At 42.4% G+C, this 24182-nt stretch overlaps 1 protein-coding gene across 1 annotated transcript in view; it reads right to left on the bottom strand.

Moving 5' to 3' along the window:
* Positions 1–24182, bottom strand: part of thap7 (THAP domain containing 7) — an 87597-nt gene that overhangs the window by 49973 nt on the left and 13442 nt on the right. The window contains exon 2 of the mRNA XM_080485230.1: positions 24052–24131. Coding sequence (XP_080341356.1) covers positions 24052–24131 — 80 coding nt within the window. The remainder of the gene's footprint in view (positions 1–24051; positions 24132–24182) is intronic.

A 24182-nucleotide genomic window follows, 5' to 3' on the forward strand; every position in this document is an offset into this window, starting at 1 on the left:
ACCGCTACTTTATACACTCACGACATCATACCGCCACTTCACATACACCACTTCATGCACTCACCACTTCATACACTCACCACTTCAAAACGCCATTTCATACACTCACCACTTCATACCCTCACCACTTCATACACTCACCACTTCATACAATCACCACTTCACACACTCACCACTTCATAACGCCACTTCATACCCTCACCACTTCATACCCTCACCACTTCATACCCTCACCACTTCATACACTCACCACTTCATACACTTACCACTTTATACCGCCAAATCATACCACTACTTTATACACTCACGACATCATACCGCCACTTCACACACTCACCACTTCATACCCTCACCACTTCATACACTCACCACTTCATGCACTCACCACTTCATACCACTACTTCATACACTCACTACTTCATAAACTCATACCGCCTCTACATACACTCACCACTACATACACTCACCACTTCATACACTCACCACTTCATACAATCACCGCTTCATACACTCACCACTTGATACACTCACCACTTCATACACTCACCACTTCATACCGCCAAATCATACCACTACTTTATACACTCACGACATCATACTGCCACTTCACACACTCACCACTTCATACACTCACTACTTCATACACTCACCACTACATACACTCATCACTTCATACACTCACCACTTCATACACTCACCATTTCATACACTCACCACTACATACACTCACCACTTCAAACACTCACCACTACATACACTCACCACTTCATACACTCACTACTTCATAGACTTACCACTTCATAAACTCATACCGCCTCTACATACACTCACCATTTCATACACTCACCACTACATACACTCACCATTTCATACACTCACCACCATACACTCACCATTTCATACACTCCACTTCATACACTCACCATTTCATACACTCATCATTTCATACACTCACTACTTCATACACTCACCACTTCAAACACTCACTACTTCATACTCACCACTTCATACACTCACCACTACATACACTCACCACTACATACACTCACCACTTCATACACTCACCAATTCATACACTCACCATTTCATACACTCACCACTTCATACACTCACCACTTCATAAACTCATACCGCCTCTACATACACTCACCACTACATACACTCACCATTTCATAACGCCATTTCATACACTCACCACTTCATACACTCACCACTACATACACTCACCACTTCAAATACTCACCAATACACACACTCACCACTACATACACTCACCATTTCATACACTCACTTCATACACTCACCATTTCATACACTCACCATTTCATACACTCACCATTTCATACACTCACTTCATAAACTCCACTTCATACACTCACCATTTCATACACTCACCACTTCATACACTCACCACTACATACACTCACCACTTCGTACACTCACCATTTCATACACTCATCATTTCATACACTCACTACTTCATACACTCACCACTTCAAACACTCACTACTTCATACACTCACTTAATACACTCACCACTTCATACACTCACCACTACAAACACTCACCACTACATACACTCACCAATTCATACACTCACCATTTCATACACTCACCACTACATACACTCACCACTTTATAAACTCATACCGCCTCTACATACACTCACCACTACATACACTCACCATTTCATAACGCCACTTCATAACGCCATTTCATACACTCACCACTTCATACACTCACCACTACATACACTCACCCCTTCGTACACTCACCATTTCATACACTCATCATTTCATACACTCACTACTTCATACACTCACCACTTCAAACACTCACTACTTCATACACTCACTTCATACACTCACCACTTCATACACTCACCACTACATACACTCACCACTTCATACACTCACCAATTCATACACTCACCATTTCATACACTCACTACTTCATACACTCACCACTTCATAAACTCATACCGCCTCTACATACACTCACCACTTCATACACTCACTACTTCATAACGCCACTTCATAACGCCACTTCATACCCTCACCACTTCATACCCTCACCACTTCATACACTCACCACTTCATACCCTCACCACTTCATACACTCACCACTTCATACCGCCAAATCATACCACTACTTTATACACTCACGACATCATACTGCCACTTCACACACTCACCACTTCATACCCTCACCACTTCATACACTCACCACTTCATACACTCACCATTTCATACCACTACTTCATACACTCACTACTTCATGAACTCATACCGCCTCTACATACACTCACCACTACATACACTCACCACTTCATACACTCACCACTTCATACACTCACCACTTCATACCACTACTTCATACACTCACTACTTCATAAACTCATACCGCCTCTACATACACACACCTCTACATACACTCACCACTTCATACACTCACCACTACATACACTCACCACTTCATACACTCACCACTTCATAAACTCACCACTACATACACTCACCACTTCATACACTCACCACTTCAAACACTCACTACTTCATACACTCACTTAATACACTCACCACTTCATACACTCACCACTACAAACACTCACCACTACATACACTCACCAATTCATACACTCACCATTTCATACACTCACCACTACATACACTCACCACTTTATAAACTCATACCGCCTCTACATACACTCACCACTACATACACTCACCATTTCATAACGCCACTTCATAACGCCATTTCATACACTCACCACTTCATACACTCACCACTACATACACTCACCCCTTCGTACACTCACCATTTCATACACTCATCATTTCATACACTCACTACTTCATACACTCACCACTTCAAACACTCACTACTTCATACACTCACTTCATACACTCACCACTTCATACACTCACCACTACATACACTCACCACTACATACACTCACCACTTCATACACTCACCAATTCATACACTCACCATTTCATACACTCACCACTTCATACACTCACCACTTCATAAACTCATACCGCCTCTACATACACTCACCACTTCATACACTCACTACTTCATAACGCCACTTCATAACGCCACTTCATACCCTCACCACTTCATACCCTCACCACTTCATACACTCACCACTTCATACCCTCACCACTTCATACACTCACCACTTCATACCGCCAAATCATACCACTACTTTATACACTCACGACATCATACTGCCACTTCACACACTCACCACTTCATACCCTCACCACTTCATACACTCACCACTTCATACACTCACCATTTCATACCACTACTTCATACACTCACTACTTCATGAACTCATACCGCCTCTACATACACTCACCACTACATACACTCACCACTTCATACACTCACCACTTCATACACTCACCACTTCATACCACTACTTCATACACTCACTACTTCATAAACTCATACCGCCTCTACATACACACACCTCTACATACACTCACCACTTCATACACTCACCACTACATACACTCACCACTTCATACACTCACCACTTCATAAACTCACCACTACATACACTCACCACTTCATACACTCACCACTTCATACCGCCTCTACATACACTCACCACTTCATACACGACCCACTTCATACCCTCACCACTTCATATAGTCACTTCATACCCTCACCACTTCATACTCTCACCAATTCATTACCTCACCACTTCACACCCTCACCACTTCATATAGTCACTTCAAACCCTCACCAATTCATACCCTCACCACTTCATACACTCACCACTTCAAACACTCACCACTTCATACCCTCACCACTTTATACCCTCACCACTTTACACCCTCACCATTTCATATAGTCACTTCAAACCCTCACCACTTCATACCCTCACCACTTCATACACTCACCACTTCACACACTCACCACTTCATACCCTCACCACTTTATACACTCACCACTTCATACTCTCACCACATCATATAGTCACTTCGTACACTCACCACTTCGAACCACCACTTCATACACTCACCACTTCATATAATCACTTCATACCCTCACCACTTCATGCAATCACCACTTCATACACTCACCACTTCATACCCTCACCACTTCATACCGCCAAATCATACCGCTACTTTATACACTCACGACATCATACCGCCACTTCACATACACCACTTCATGCACTCACCACTTCATACACTCACCACTTCAAAACGCCATTTCATACACTCACCACTTCATACCCTCACCACTTCATACACTCACCACTTCATACAATCACCACTTCACACACTCACCACTTCATAACGCCACTTCATACCCTCACCACTTCATACCCTCACCACTTCATACACTCACCACTTCATACACTTACCACTTTATACCGCCAAATCATACCACTACTTTATACACTCACGACATCATACCGCCACTTCACACACTCACCACTTCATACCCTCACCACTTCATACACTCACCACTTCATGCACTCACCACTTCATACCACTACTTCATACACTCACTACTTCATAAACTCATACCGCCTCTACATACACTCACCACTACATACACTCACCACTTCATACACTCACCACTTCATACAATCACCGCTTCATACACTCACCACTTGATACACTCACCACTTCATACACTCACCACTTCATACCGCCAAATCATACCACTACTTTATACACTCACGACATCATACTGCCACTTCACACACTCACCACTTCATACACTCACTACTTCATACACTCACCACTACATACACTCATCACTTCATACACTCACCACTTCATACACTCACCATTTCATACACTCACCACTACATACACTCACCACTTCAAACACTCACCACTACATACAATCACCACTTCATACACTCACTACTTCATAGACTTACCACTTCATAAACTCATACCGCCTCTACATACACTCACCATTTCATACACTCACCACCATACACTCACCATTTCATACACTCCACTTCATACACTCACCATTTCATACACTCATCATTTCATACACTCACTACTTCATACACTCACCACTTCAAACACTCACTACTTCATACTCACCACTTCATACACTCACCACTACATACACTCACCACTACATACACTCACCACTTCATACACTCACCAATTCATACACTCACCATTTCATACACTCACCACTTCATACACTCACCACTTCATAAACTCATACCGCCTCTACATACACTCACCACTACATACACTCACCATTTCATAACGCCATTTCATACACTCACCACTTCATACACTCACCACTACATACACTCACCACTTCAAATACTCACCAATACACACACTCACCACTACATACACTCACCATTTCATACACTCACTTCATACACTCACCATTTCATACACTCACCATTTCATACACTCACTTCATAAACTCCACTTCATACACTCACCATTTCATACACTCACCACTTCATACACTCACCACTACATACACTCACCACTTCGTACACTCACCATTTCATACACTCATCATTTCATACACTCACTACTTCATACACTCACCACTTCAAACACTCACTACTTCATACACTCACTTAATACACTCACCACTTCATACACTCACCACTACAAACACTCACCACTACATACACTCACCAATTCATACACTCACCATTTCATACACTCACCACTACATACACTCACCACTTTATAAACTCATACCGCCTCTACATACACTCACCACTACATACACTCACCATTTCATAACGCCACTTCATAACGCCATTTCATACACTCACCACTTCATACACTCACCACTACATACACTCACCCCTTCGTACACTCACCATTTCATACACTCATCATTTCATACACTCACTACTTCATACACTCACCACTTCAAACACTCACTACTTCATACACTCACTTCATACACACACCACTTCATACACTCACCACTACATACACTCACCACTACATACACTCACCACTTCATACACTCACCAATTCATACACTCACCATTTCATACACTCACCACTTCATACACTCACCACTTCATAAACTCATACCGCCTCTACATACACTCACCACTTCATACACTCACTACTTCATAACGCCACTTCATACCCTCACCACTTCATACCCTCACCACTTCATACACTCACCACTTCATACCCTCACCACTTCATACCCTCACCACTTCATACCGCCAAATCATACCACTACTTTATACACTCACGACATCATACTGCCACTTCACACACTCACCACTTCATACCCTCACCACTTCATACACTCACCACTTCATACACTCACCATTTCATACCACTACTTCATACACGCACTACTTCATGAACTCATACCGCCTCTACATACACTCACCACTACATACACTCACCACTTCATACACTCACCACTTCATACACTCACCACTTCATACCACTACTTCATACACTCACTACTTCATAAACTCATACCGCCTCTACATACACACACCTCTACATACACTCACCACTTCATACACTCACCACTACATACACTCACCACTACATACACTCACCACTTCATAAACTCACCACTACATACACTCACCACTTCATACACTCACCACTTCATACCGCCTCTACATACACTCACCACTTCATACACGACCCACTTCATACCCTCACCACTTCATATAGTCACTTCATACCCTCACCACTTCATACTCTCACCAATTCATTACCTCACCACTTCACACCCTCACCACTTCATATAGTCACTTCAAACCCTCACCAATTCATACCCTCACCACTTCATACACTCACCACTTCAAACACTCACCACTTCATACCCTCACCACTTTATACCCTCACCACTTTATACCCTCACCACTTCATATAGTCACTTCAAACCCTCACCACTTCATACCCTCACCACTTCATACACTCACCACAACATACACTCATTTCATACACTCACCATTTCATACACTCACCACTACATACACTCACCATTTCATACACTCAATACCACATACTCACCATTTCATACACTCACTTCATACACTCACCACTTCATACACTCACCACTACATACAGTCACCACTTCATACACTCACCATTCCATACACTCATCATTTCATACACTCACCACTTCATACACTCTACTTCATACACTCACTTCATACACTCACCACTTCATACACTCACCACTACATACACTCACCACTACATACACTCACCACTTCATACACTCACCACTTCATACCCACACCACTTCATACCGCCAAATCATACCGCTACTTTATACACTCACGACATCATACCGCCACTTCACACACACCACTTCATACACTCACCACTTCATACACTCACCACTTCATAACGCCACTTCAAAACGCCATTTCATACACTCACCACTTCATACACTCACCATTTCATACACTCACCACTTCATACACTCACCACTTCATACACTCACCATTTCATTCACTCACCACTACATACACTCACCACTTCATACACTCACCACTACATACACTCACCACTTCATACACTCACTACTTCATACACTCACCACTTCATACACTCACCACTTCATAAACTCACCACTACATACACTCACCACAACATACACTCACTTCATACACTCACCATTTCATACACTCACCACTACATACACTCACCATTTCATACACTCACCACCACATACTCACCATTTCATACACTCACTTCATACACTCACCACTTCATACACTCACCATTTCATACACTCACCACTTCATACACTCATCATTTCATACACTCACTACTTCATACACTCACTTCATACACTCACCACTTCATACACTCACCACTACATACAGTCACCACTTCATACACTCACCATTCCATACACTCATCATTTCATACACTCACCACTTCATACACTCTACTTCATACACTCACTTCATACACTCACCACTTCATACACTCACCACTTCATACACTCACCACTACATACACTCACCACTACATACACTCACCACTTCATACACTCACCACTTCATACACTCACTACTTCATACACTCACCACTACATACACTCACCATTTCATAACGCCACTTCATAACGCCATTTCATACACTCACCACTTCATACACTCACCACTACATACACTCACCACTACATACACTCACCATTTCATACAATCACTTCATACACTCACCACTTCATACCACTACTTCATAAACTCATACCGCCTCTACATACACTCACCACTATACACACTCACCACTACATACACTCACCACTTCATAACGCCATTTCATACACTCACCACTTCATACACACCACTTCATACACACCACTTCATACACTCACCACTACATACACTCACCACTTCATAACGCCATTTCATACACTCACCACTTCATACACACCACTTCATACACTCACCACTACATACACTCACCATTTCATAACGCAATTTCATACACTCACCACTTCATACACTCACCATTTCATACACTCACCACTACATACCCACACCACTTCATACCCTCATCACTTCATACACTCACCACTTCATACCCTCACCACTTCATACCGCCAAATCATACCGCTACTTTATACACTCACGACATCATACCGCCACTTCACATACACCACTTCATGCACTCACCACTTCATACACTCACCACTTCAAAACGCCATTTCATACACTCACCACTTCATACCCTCACCACTTCATACACTCACCACTTCATACAATCACCACTTCACACACTCACCACTTCATAACGCCACTTCATACCCTCACCACTTCATACCCTCACAACTTCATACACTCACCACTTCATACACTTACCACTTTATACCGCCAAATCATACCACTACTTTATACACTCACGACATCATACCGCCACTTCACACACTCACCACTTCATACCCTCACCACTTCATACACTCACCACTTCATGCACTCACCACTTCATACCACTACTTCATACACTCACTACTTCATAAACTCATACCGCCTCTACATACACTCACCACTACATACACTCACCACTTCATACACTCACCACTTCATACAATCACCGCTTCATACACTCACCACTTGATACACTCACCACTTCATACACTCACCACTTCATACCGCCAAATCATACCACTACTTTATACACTCACGACATCATACTGCCACTTCACACACTCACCACTTCATACACTCACTACTTCATACACTCACCACTACATACACTCATCACTTCATACACTCACCACTTCATACACTCACCATTTCATACACTCACCACTACATACACTCACCACTTCAAACACTCACCACTACATACAATCACCACTTCATACACTCACTACTTCATAGACTTACCACTTCATAAACTCATACCGCCTCTACATACACTCACCATTTCATACACTCACCACCATACACTCACCATTTCATACACTCCACTTCATACACTCACCATTTCATACACTCATCATTTCATACACTCACTACTTCATACACTCACCACTTCAAACACTCACTACTTCATACTCACCACTTCATACACTCACCACTACATACACTCACCACTACATACACTCACCACTTCATACACTCACCAATTCATACACTCACCATTTCATACACTCACCACTTCATACACTCACCACTTCATAAACTCATACCGCCTCTACATACACTCACCACTACATACACTCACCATTTCATAACGCCATTTCATACACTCACCACTTCATACACTCACCACTACATACACTCACCACTTCAAATACTCACCAATACACACACTCACCACTACATACACTCACCATTTCATACACTCACTTCATACACTCACCATTTCATACACTCACCATTTCATACACTCACTTCATAAACTCCACTTCATACACTCACCATTTCATACACTCACCACTTCATACACTCACCACTACATACACTCACCACTTCGTACACTCACCATTTCATACACTCATCATTTCATACACTCACTACTTCATACACTCACCACTTCAAACACTCACTACTTCATACACTCACTTAATACACTCACCACTTCATACACTCACCACTACAAACACTCACCACTACATACACTCACCAATTCATACACTCACCATTTCATACACTCACCACTACATACACTCACCACTTTATAAACTCATACCGCCTCTACATACACTCACCACTACATACACTCACCATTTCATAACGCCACTTCATAACGCCATTTCATACACTCACCACTTCATACACTCACCACTACATACACTCACCCCTTCGTACACTCACCATTTCATACACTCATCATTTCATACACTCACTACTTCATACACTCACCACTTCAAACACTCACTACTTCATACACTCACTTCATACACACACCACTTCATACACTCACCACTACATACACTCACCACTACATACACTCACCACTTCATACACTCACCAATTCATACACTCACCATTTCATACACTCACCACTTCATACACTCACCACTTCATAAACTCATACCGCCTCTACATACACTCACCACTTCATACACTCACTACTTCATAACGCCACTTCATAACGCCACTTCATACCCTCACCACTTCATACCCTCACCACTTCATACACTCACCACTTCATACCCTCACCACTTCATACCCTCACCACTTCATACCGCCAAATCATACCACTACTTTATACACTCACGACATCATACTGCCACTTCACACACTCACCACTTCATACCCTCACCACTTCATACACTCACCACTTCATACACTCACCATTTCATACCACTACTTCATACACGCACTACTTCATGAACTCATACCGCCTCTACATACACTCACCACTACATACACTCACCACTTCATACACTCACCACTTCATACACTCACCACTTCATACCACTACTTCATACACTCACTACTTCATAAACTCATACCGCCTCTACATACACACACCTCTACATACACTCACCACTTCATACACTCACCACTACATACACTCACCACTACATACACTCACCACTTCATAAACTCACCACTACATACACTCACCACTTCATACACTCACCACTTCATACCGCCTCTACATACACTCACCACTTCATACACGACCCACTTCATACCCTCACCACTTCATATAGTCACTTCATACCCTCACCACTTCATACTCTCACCAATTCATTACCTCACCACTTCACACCCTCACCACTTCATATAGTCACTTCAAACCCTCACCAATTCATACCCTCACCACTTCATACACTCACCACTTCAAACACTCACCACTTCATACCCTCACCACTTTATACCCTCACCACTTTATACCCTCACCACTTCATATAGTCACTTCAAACCCTCACCACTTCATACCCTCACCACTTCATACACTCACCACAACATACACTCATTTCATACACTCACCATTTCATACACTCACCACTACATACACTCACCATTTCATACACTCAATACCACATACTCACCATTTCATACACTCACTTCATACACTCACCACTTCATACACTCACCACTACATACAGTCACCACTTCATACACTCACCATTCCATACACTCATCATTTCATACACTCACCACTTCATACACTCTACTTCATACACTCACTTCATACACTCACCACTTCATACACTCACCACTACATACACTCACCACTACATACACTCACCACTTCATACACTCACCACTTCATACACTCACTACTTCATACACTCACCACTACATACACTCACCATTTCATAACGCCACTTCATAACGCCATTTCATACACTCACCACTTCATACACTCACCACTACATACACTCACCACTACATACACTCACCATTTCATACCACTACTTCATAAACTCATACCGCCTCTACATACACTCACCACTATACACACTCACCACTACATACACTCACCACTTCATAACGCCATTTCATACACTCACCACTTCATACACACCACTTCATACACACCACTTCATACACTCACCACTACATACACTCACCATTTCATAACGCAATTTCATACACTCACCACTTCATACACTCACCATTTCATACACTCACCACTACATACCCACACCACTTCATACCCTCATCACTTCATACACTCACCACTTCATACCCTCACCACTTCATACCGCCAAATCATACCGCTACTTTATACACTCACGACATCATACCGCCACTTCACATACACCACTTCATGCACTCACCACTTCATACACTCACCACTTCAAAACGCCATTTCATACACTCACCACTTCATACCCTCACCACTTCATACACTCACCACTTCATACAATCACCACTTCACACACTCACCACTTCATAACGCCACTTCATACCCTCACCACTTCATACCCTCACCACTTCATACCCTCACCACTTCATACACTCACCACTTCATACACTTACCACTTTATACCGCCAAATCATACCACTACTTTATACACTCACGACATCATACCGCCACTTCACACACTCACCACTTCATACCCTCACCACTTCATACACTCACCACTTCATGCACTCACCACTTCATACCACTACTTCATACACTCACTACTTCATAAACTCATACCGCCTCTACATACACTCACCACTACATACACTCACCACTTCATACACTCACCACTTCATACAATCACCGCTTCATACACTCACCACTTGATACACTCACCACTTCATACACTCACCACTTCATACCGCCAAATCATACCACTACTTTATACACTCACGACATCATACTGCCACTTCACACACTCACCACTTCATACACTCACTACTTCATACACTCACCACTACATACACTCATCACTTCATACACTCACCACTTCATACACTCACCATTTCATACACTCACCACTACATACACTCACCACTTCAAACACTCACCACTACATACACTCACCACTTCATACACTCACTACTTCATAGACTTACCACTTCATAAACTCATACCGCCTCTACATACACTCACCATTTCATACACTCACCACTACATACACTCACCATTTCATACACTCACCACCATACACTCACCATTTCATACACTCCACTTCATACACTCACCATTTCATACACTCACTACTTCATACACTCACCACTTCAAACACTCACTACTTCATACTCACCACTTCATACACTCACCACTACATACACTCACCACTACATACACTCACCACTTCATACACTCACCAATTCATACACTCACCATTTCATACACTCACCACTTCATACACTCACCACTTCATAAACTCATACCGCCTCTACATACACTCACCACTACATACACTCACCATTTCATAACGCCATTTCATACACTCACCACTTCATACACTCACCACTACATACACTCACCACTTCAAATACTCACCAATACACACACTCACCACTACATACACTCACCATTTCATACACTCACTTCATACACTCACCATTTCATACACTCACCATTTCATACACTCACCATTTCATACACTCACTTCATAAACTCCACTTCATACACTCACCATTTCATACACTCACCACTTCATACACTCACCACTACATACACTCACCACTTCGTACACTCACCATTTCATACACTCATCATTTCATACACTCACTACTTCATACACTCACCACTTCAAACACTCACTACTTCATACACTCACTTAATACACTCACCACTTCATACACTCACCACTACAAACACTCACCACTACATACACTCACCAATTCATACACTCACCATTTCATACACTCACCACTACATACACTCACCACTTTATAAACTCATACCGCCTCTACATACACTCACCACTACATACACTCACCATTTCATAACGCCACTTCATAACGCCATTTCATACACTCACCACTTCATACACTCACCACTACATACACTCACCCCTTCGTACACTCACCATTTCATACACTCATCATTTCATACACTCACTACTTCATACACTCACCACTTCAAACACTCACTACTTCATACACTCACTTCATACACTCACCACTTCATACACTCACCACTACATACACTCACCACTTCATACACTCACCAATTCATACACTCACCATTTCATACACTCACTACTTCATACACTCACCACTTCATAAACTCATACCGCCTCTACATACACTCACCACTTCATACACTCACTACTTCATAACGCCACTTCATAACGCCACTTCATACCCTCACCACTTCATACCCTCACCACTTCATACACTCACCACTTCATACCCTCACCACTTCATACACTCACCACTTCATACCGCCAAATCATACCACTACTTTATACACTCACGACATCATACTGCCACTTCACACACTCACCACTTCATACCCTCACCACTTCATACACTCACCACTTCATACACTCACCATTTCATACCACTACTTCATACACTCACTACTTCATGAACTCATACCGCCTCTACATACACTCACCACTACATACACTCACCACTTCATACACTCACCACTTCATACACTCACCACTTCATACCACTACTTCATACACTCACTACTTCATAAACTCATACCGCCTCTACATACACACACCTCTACATACACTCACCACTTCATACACTCACCACTACATACACTCACCACTTCATACACTCACCACTTCATAAACTCACCACTACATACACTCACCACTTCATACACTCACCACTTCAAACACTCACTACTTCATACACTCACTTAATACACTCACCACTTCATACACTCACCACTACAAACACTCACCACTACATACACTCACCAATTCATACACTCACCATTTCATACACTCACCACTACATACACTCACCACTTTATAAACTCATACCGCCTCTACATACACTCACCACTACATACACTCACCATTTCATAACGCCACTTCATAACGCCATTTCATACACTCACCACTTCATACACTCACCACTACATACACTCACCCCTTCGTACACTCACCATTTCATACACTCATCATTTCATACACTCACTACTTCATACACTCACCACTTCAAACACTCACTACTTCATACACTCACTTCATACACTCACCACTTCATACACTCACCACTACATACACTCACCACTACATACACTCACCACTTCATACACTCACCAATTCATACACTCACCATTTCATACACTCACCACTTCATACACTCACCACTTCATAAACTCATACCGCCTCTACATACACTCACCACTTCATACACTCACTACTTCATAACGCCACTTCATAACGCCACTTCATACCCTCACCACTTCATACCCTCACCACTTCATACACTCACCACTTCATACCCTCACCACTTCATACACTCACCACTTCATACCGCCAAATCATACCACTACTTTATACACTCACGACATCATACTGCCACTTCACACACTCACCACTTCATACCCTCACCACTTCATACACTCACCACTTCATACACTCACCATTTCATACCACTACTTCATACACTCACTACTTCATGAACTCATACCGCCTCTACATACACTCACCACTACATACACTCACCACTTCATACACTCACCACTTCATACACTCACCACTTCATACCACTACTTCATACACTCACTACTTCATAAACTCATACCGCCTCTACATACACACACCTCTACATACACTCACCACTTCATACACTCACCACTACATACACTCACCACTTCATACACTCACCACTTCATAAACTCACCACTACATACACTCACCACTTCATACACTCACCACTTCATACCGCCTCTACATACACTCACCACTTCATACACGACCCACTTCATACCCTCACCACTTCATATAGTCACTTCATACCCTCACCACTTCATACTCTCACCAATTCATTACCTCACCACTTCACACCCTCACCACTTCATATAGTCACTTCAAACCCTCACCAATTCATACCCTCACCACTTCATACACTCACCACTTCAAACACTCACCACTTCATACCCTCACCACTTTATACCCTCACCACTTTACACCCTCACCATTTCATATAGTCACTTCAAACCCTCACCACTTCATACCCTCACCACTTCATACACTCACCACTTCACACACTCACCACTTCATACCCTCACCACTTTATACACTCACCACTTCATACTCTCACCACATCATATAGTCACTTCGTACACTCACCACTTCGAACCACCACTTCATACACTCACCACTTCATATAATCACTTCATACCCTCACCACTTCATGCAATCACCACTTCATACACTCACCACTTCACACACTCACCACTTCATACACTCACCACTTCATACCCTCACCACTTCATACACTCACCACTTCATATAGTCACTTCATACCCTCACCATTTCATACACTCATCACTTCATACACTCACCACTTCATACCCTCACCACTTCATACCCTCACCACTTCATACCGCCAAATCATACCACTACTTTATACACTCACGACATCATACCGCCACTTCACACACTCACTACTTCATACCCTCACCACTTCATACACTCACCACTACATACACTCACCACTTCATACACTCACCACTTTATACACTCACCATTTCATACACTCACCACTACATACACTCACCACTTCATAGACTCACCACTTCATAAACTCATACCGCCTCTACATACACTCACCACAACATACACTCACCACATACACTCACAATTTCATACACTCACCACCATATACTCACCATTTCATACACTCACTTCATACACTCACCACTTCATACACTCACCATTTCATACACTCACCACTTCATACACTCACCACTACATACAGTCACCACTTCATACACTCACCATTCCATACACTCATCATTTCATACACTCACCACTTCATACACTCACTACTTCATACACTCACTTCATACACTCACCACTTCATACACTCACCACTTCATACACTCACCACTACATACACTCACCACTACAAACACTCACCACTTCATACACTCACCACTTCATACACTCACTACTTCATACACTCACCACTACATACACTCACCATTTCATAACGCCACTTCATAACGCCATTTCATACACTCACCACTTCATACACTCACCACTACATACACTCACCACTACATACACTCACCATTTCATACAATCACTTCATACACTCACCACTTCATACCACTACTTCATAAACTCATACCGCCTCTACATACACTCACCACTATATACACTCACCACTACATACACTCACCACTTCATAACGCCATTTCATACACTCACCACTTCATACACACCACTTCATACACTCACCACTACATACACTCACCATTTCATAACGCGATTTCATACACTCACCACTTCATAAACTCACCATTTCATACACTCACCACTACATACCCACACCACTTCATACCCTCATCACTTCATACACTCACCACTTCATACCCTCACCACTTCATACCGCCAAATCATACCGCTACTTTATACACTCACGACATCATACCGCCACTTCACACACACCACTTCATGCACTCACCACTTCATACACTCACCACTTCAAAACGCCATTTCATACACTCACCACTTCATACCCTCACCACTTCATACACTCACCACTTCATACAATCACCACTTCACACACTCACCACTTCATACACTCACCACTTCATAACGCCACTTCATACCCTCACCACTTCATACCCTCACCACTTCATACCCTCACCACTTCATACACTTACCACTTTATACCGCCAAATCATACCACTACTTTATACACTCACGACATCATACCGCCACTTCACACACTCACCACTTCATACCCTCACCACTTCATACACTCACCACTTCATGCACTCACCACTTCATACCACTACTTCATATACTCACTACTTCATAAACTCATACCGCCTCTACATACACTCACCACTACATACACTCACCACTTCATACACTCACCACTTCATACAATCACCGCTTCATACACTCACCACTTGATACACTCACCACTTCATACACTCACCACTTCATACCGCCAAATCATACCACTACTTTATACACTCACGACATCATACTGCCACTTCACACACACCACTTCATACACTCACCACTACATACACTCATCACTTCATACACTCACCACTTCATACACTCACCATTTCATACACTCACCACTACATACACTCACCACTTCAAACACTCACCACTACATACACTCACCACTTCATACACTCACTACTTCATAGACTTACCACTTCATAAACTCATACCGCCTCTACATACACTCACCACTTCATACACTCACCATTTCATACACTCATCATTTCATACACTCACCATTTCATACACTCATCATTTCATACACTCACTACTTCATACACTCACCACTTCAAACACTCACTACTTCATACACTCACCACTTCATACACTCACCACTACATACACTCACCAACTACATACACTCACCACTTCATACACTCACCAATTCATACACTCACCATTTCATACACTCACCACTTCATACACTCACCACTTCATAAACTCATACCGCCTCTACATACACTCACCACTACATACACTCACCATTTCATAACGCCATTTCATACACTCACCACTTCATACACTCACCACTACATACACTCACCATTTCATACACTCACTTCATACACTCACCATTTCATACACTCACCATTTCATACACTCACTTCATACACTCCACTTCATACACTCACCATTTCATACACTCACCACTACATACACTCACCACTTCGTACACTCACCATTTCATACACTCATCATTTCATACACTCACTACTTCATACACTCACCACTTCAAACACTCACTACTTCATACACTCACTTAATACACTCACCACTTCATACACTCACCACTACATACACTCACCACTACATACACTCACCAATTCATACACTCACCATTTCATACACTCACCACTACATACACTCACCACTTTATAAACTCATACCGCCTCTACATACACTCACCACTACATACACTCACCATTTCATAACGCCACTTCATAACGCCATTTCATACACTCACCACTTCATACACTCATCATTTCATACACTCACTACTTCATACACTCACCACTTCAAACACTCACTACTTCATACACTCACTTCATACACTCACCACTTCATACACTTACCACTTTATACCGCCAAATCATACCACTACTTTATACACTCACGACATCATACCGCCACTTCACACACTCACCACTTCATACCCTCACCACTTCATACACTCACCACTTCATACACTCACCACTTCATACCACTACTTCATACACTCACTTCTTCATAAACTCATACCGCCTCTACATACACTCACCACTACATACACTCACCACTTCATACACTTACCACTTCATACCACTACTTCATAAACTCATTCCGCCTCTACATACACTCACCTCTACATACACTCACCACTTCATACACTCACCACTACATACACTCACCACTTCATACACTCACCACTTCATACACTCACCACTTCAAAAACTCACCACTACATACACTCACCACTTCATACACTCACCATTTCATACCGCCTCTACATACACTCACCACTACATACACTCACCACTTCATACACTCACCACTTCATAAACTCACCACTACATACACTCACCACTTCATACACTCACCATTTCATACCGCCTCTACATACACTCACCACTACATACACTCACCACTTCATAAACTCACCACTTCATACCCTCACCACTTCATACACTCACAACTTCATATAGTCACTTCATACACTCACCACTTCATAACGCCATTTCATATACTCACCACTTCATACACTCACCACTACATACACTCACCACTTCACACACACCACTTCATACACTCACCACTTCATACACTCACCACTTCATAACGCCACTTCATAACGCCATTTCATACACTCACCACTTCATACACACACCACTTCTTAACGCCACTTCAAAACTCCATTTCATACACTCACCACTTCATACACTCACCACTTCATACAATCACCACTTCACACACTCACCACTTCATACACTCACCACTTCATACACTCACTACTTCATAACGCCACTTCATAAGGCCACTTCATACCCGCACCACTTCATACACTCACCACTTTATACTGCCAAATCATACCACTACTTTATACACTCACGACATCATACCGCCACTTCACACACTCACCACTTCATACCCTCACAACTTCATACACTCACCACTTCATACACTCACCACTTCATACCACTACTTCATACACTCACTACTTCATAAACTCATACCGCCTCTACATACACTCACCACTACATACACTCACCACTTCATACACTCACCACTTCATACACTCACCACTTCATACCACTACTTCATAAACTCATACCACCTCTACATACACTCACCTCTACATACACTCACCACTTCATACACTCACCACTACATACACTCACCACTTCATACACTCACCACTTCATAAACTCACCACTACATACACTCACCACTTCATACACTCACCACTTCATACCGCCTCTACATACACTCACCACTACATACACTCACCACATCATATAGTCAGCACTTCATAAACTCACCACTACATACACTCACCACTTCATACACTCACCTCTACATACACTCACCACTTCATACACTCACCACTTCATACACTCACCACTTCGTACACTCACCACTTCATACACTCACCACTTCATACACTCACCACTTCATAAACTCACCACTACATACACTCACCACTTCATACACTCACCACTACATACACTCACCACTTCATACACTCACCACTTCATACCCTCACCACTTCATACACTCACAACTTCATATAGTCACTTCATACACTCACCACTTCATAACGCCATTTCATACACTCACCACTTCATACACTCTAAACTTCATATAGTCACTTCATACACTCACCACTTCATACACTCACAACTTCATATAGTCACTTCATACACTCACCACTTCATAACACCACTTCATACACTCACCACTAGATACACTCACCACTTCACACACACCACTTCATACACTCACCACTTCATACACTCACCACTTCATAACGCCATTTCATACACTCACCACTTCATACACTCACCACTTCATACCCTCACCATTTCATACAATCACCACTTCATACACTCACCACTTCATACACTCACTACTTCATAACGCCACTTCATAACGCCACTTCATACCCTCACCACTTCATACCCTCACCACTTCATACACTCACCACTTCATACACTCACCACTTTATACCGCCAAATCATACCACTACTTTATACACTCACGACATCATACCGCCACTTCACACACTCACCACTTCATACCCTCACCACTTCATACACTCACCACTTCATACACTCACCACTTCATACCACTACTTCATACACTCACTACTTCATAAACTCATACCGCCTCTACATACACTCACCACTACATACACTCACCACTTCATACACTCACCACTTCATACCACTACTTCATAAACTCATACCGCCTCTACATACACTCACCTCTACATACACTCACCACTTCATACACTCACCACTACATACACTCACCACTTCATACACTCACCACTTCATACCGCCTCTACATACACTCACCACTACATACACTCACCACTTCATACACTCACAACTTCATATAGTCACTTCATACACTCACCACTTCATAACGCCATTTCATACACTCACCACTTCATACACTCTAAACTTCATATAGTCACTTCATACCGTCACCACTTCATACCCTCACCACTTCATACACTCACAACTTCATATAGTCACTTCATACACTCACCACTTCATAACACCATTTCATATACTCACCACTTCATACACTCACCACTTCATAACGCCAATTCATACACTCACCACTTCATACACTCACCACTTCATACACTCACCACTTCGTACACTCACCACTTCATACCGCCACTTCATACACTCACCACTTCATACCGCCAAATCATACCGCTACTTTATACACTCACCACTTCACACACTCACCACTTCATAACGCCATTTCATACACTCACCACTTCACACACTCACCACTTCACACACTCACCACTTCATAACGCCATTTCATACACTCACCACTTCATACACTCACCACTTCACACACTCACCACTTCATACACTCACCACTTCATAACGCCATTTCATACACTCACCATTTCATACACTCACCACTTCATACACTCACCACTTCATACACTCACCACTACATACACTCACCACTTCGTACACTCACCACTTCATACACTCACCATTTCATACACTCACCACTTCATAAACTCACCAGTTCATAAACTCACCACTTCATATAGTCACTTCATAGACTCTCTACTATATATAGTCAGTTCACACAGTCACCAATTCATCTAATCACAACTCCATAACAGTCACCACTTCATAAAAATCACTTCTTCATATAGTCAACACTTCATATAGTCACTACATACACTCACCACTACATACACTCACCATTTCATACACTCACCACTACATACACTCACCACTTTATAAACTCATACCGCCTCTACATACACTCACCACTACATACACTCACCACTACATACACTCACCATTTCATACACTCACCATTTCATACACTCACCTCTACATACACTCACCACTACATACCCTCACCACTTCACACACTCACCACTTCATACACTCACGACTTCACACACTCACCACTTCATACACTCACCACTTCACACACTCACCACTTCATACACTCGCCATTTCATACACTCACCACTTCACACAATCACCACTTCACACACTCACCACTTCATACCCTCACCACTTCACACACTCACCACTTCATACACTCACCACTTCATACACTCGCCATTTCATACACTCACCACTTCATACACTCACCACTTCATACACTCACCACTACATACACTCACCACTTCGTACACTCACCACTTCATACACTCACCATTTCATACACTCACCACTTCATAAACTCACCAGTTCATATACTCACCACTTCATATAGTCACTTCATAGACTCACTACTATATATAGTCAGTTCATACAGTCACCAATTCATCTAATCACAACTCCATAACAGTCACCACTTCATAAAAATCACTTCTTCATATAGTCAACACTTCATATAGTCACTACATACACTCACCACTTCATACACTCGCCATTTCATACACTCACCACTACATACACTCACCATTTCATAGACTCACCACTTCATACACTCACCATTTCATACACTCACCACTTCATACACTCACCACTTCATACCACTACTTTATAAACTCATACCGCCTCTACATACACTCACCACTACATACACTCACCACTACATACACTCACCATTTCATACACTCACCTCTACATACCCTCACCACTTCACACACTCACCACTTCATACACTCACCACTTCATACACTCACCACTTCATAACGCCATTTCATACACTCACCACTTCATACACTCACCACTTCATACACTCACCACTACATACACTCACCACTTCGTACACTCACCACTTCATACCGCCACTTCATACACTCACCACTTCATAAACTCACCACTTCATACACTCACCACTACATACACTCACCATTTCATACACTCACCACTTCATACACTCACCACTTCATACACTCACCATTTCATACACTCACCACTTCATACACTCACCACTTCATAAACTCACCACTTCATACACTCACCACTACATACACTCACCACTTCGTACACTCACCACTTCATACCGGCACTTCATACACTCACCACTTCATAAACTCACCACTTCATACACTCACCACTTCATATAGTCACTTCATAGACTCACTACTATATATAGTCAGTTCATACAGTCACCAATTCATCTAATCACAACTCCATAACAGTCACCACTTCATAACAATCACTTCTTCATATAGTCAACACTTCATATAGTCACTTCATAACAATCACCACTCCATACAATCACCACTTCATAAAGTCACCAGGGTCTGGATCAGGGTCTGGACCAGAGTCTGGACCAGGGTCTGGTTCTACTCACTTGTGGAAGGTGATTCCGGCATCTCTGGTTTCTCGATTGTCTCGTGAGTTGCAGCCTCCTGCTGAGCAGTGCCTCGGCATCTGAAAGAGGGAGGGACATATTCAGGACACGGGAGACAAGGGCACAAGTTT

This window comes from Lipophrys pholis, assembly GCF_963383615.2.
Source record: "Lipophrys pholis genome assembly, chromosome: 17".
In the NCBI taxonomy this organism is placed as follows: Eukaryota; Metazoa; Chordata; class Actinopteri; order Blenniiformes; family Blenniidae; genus Lipophrys; species Lipophrys pholis.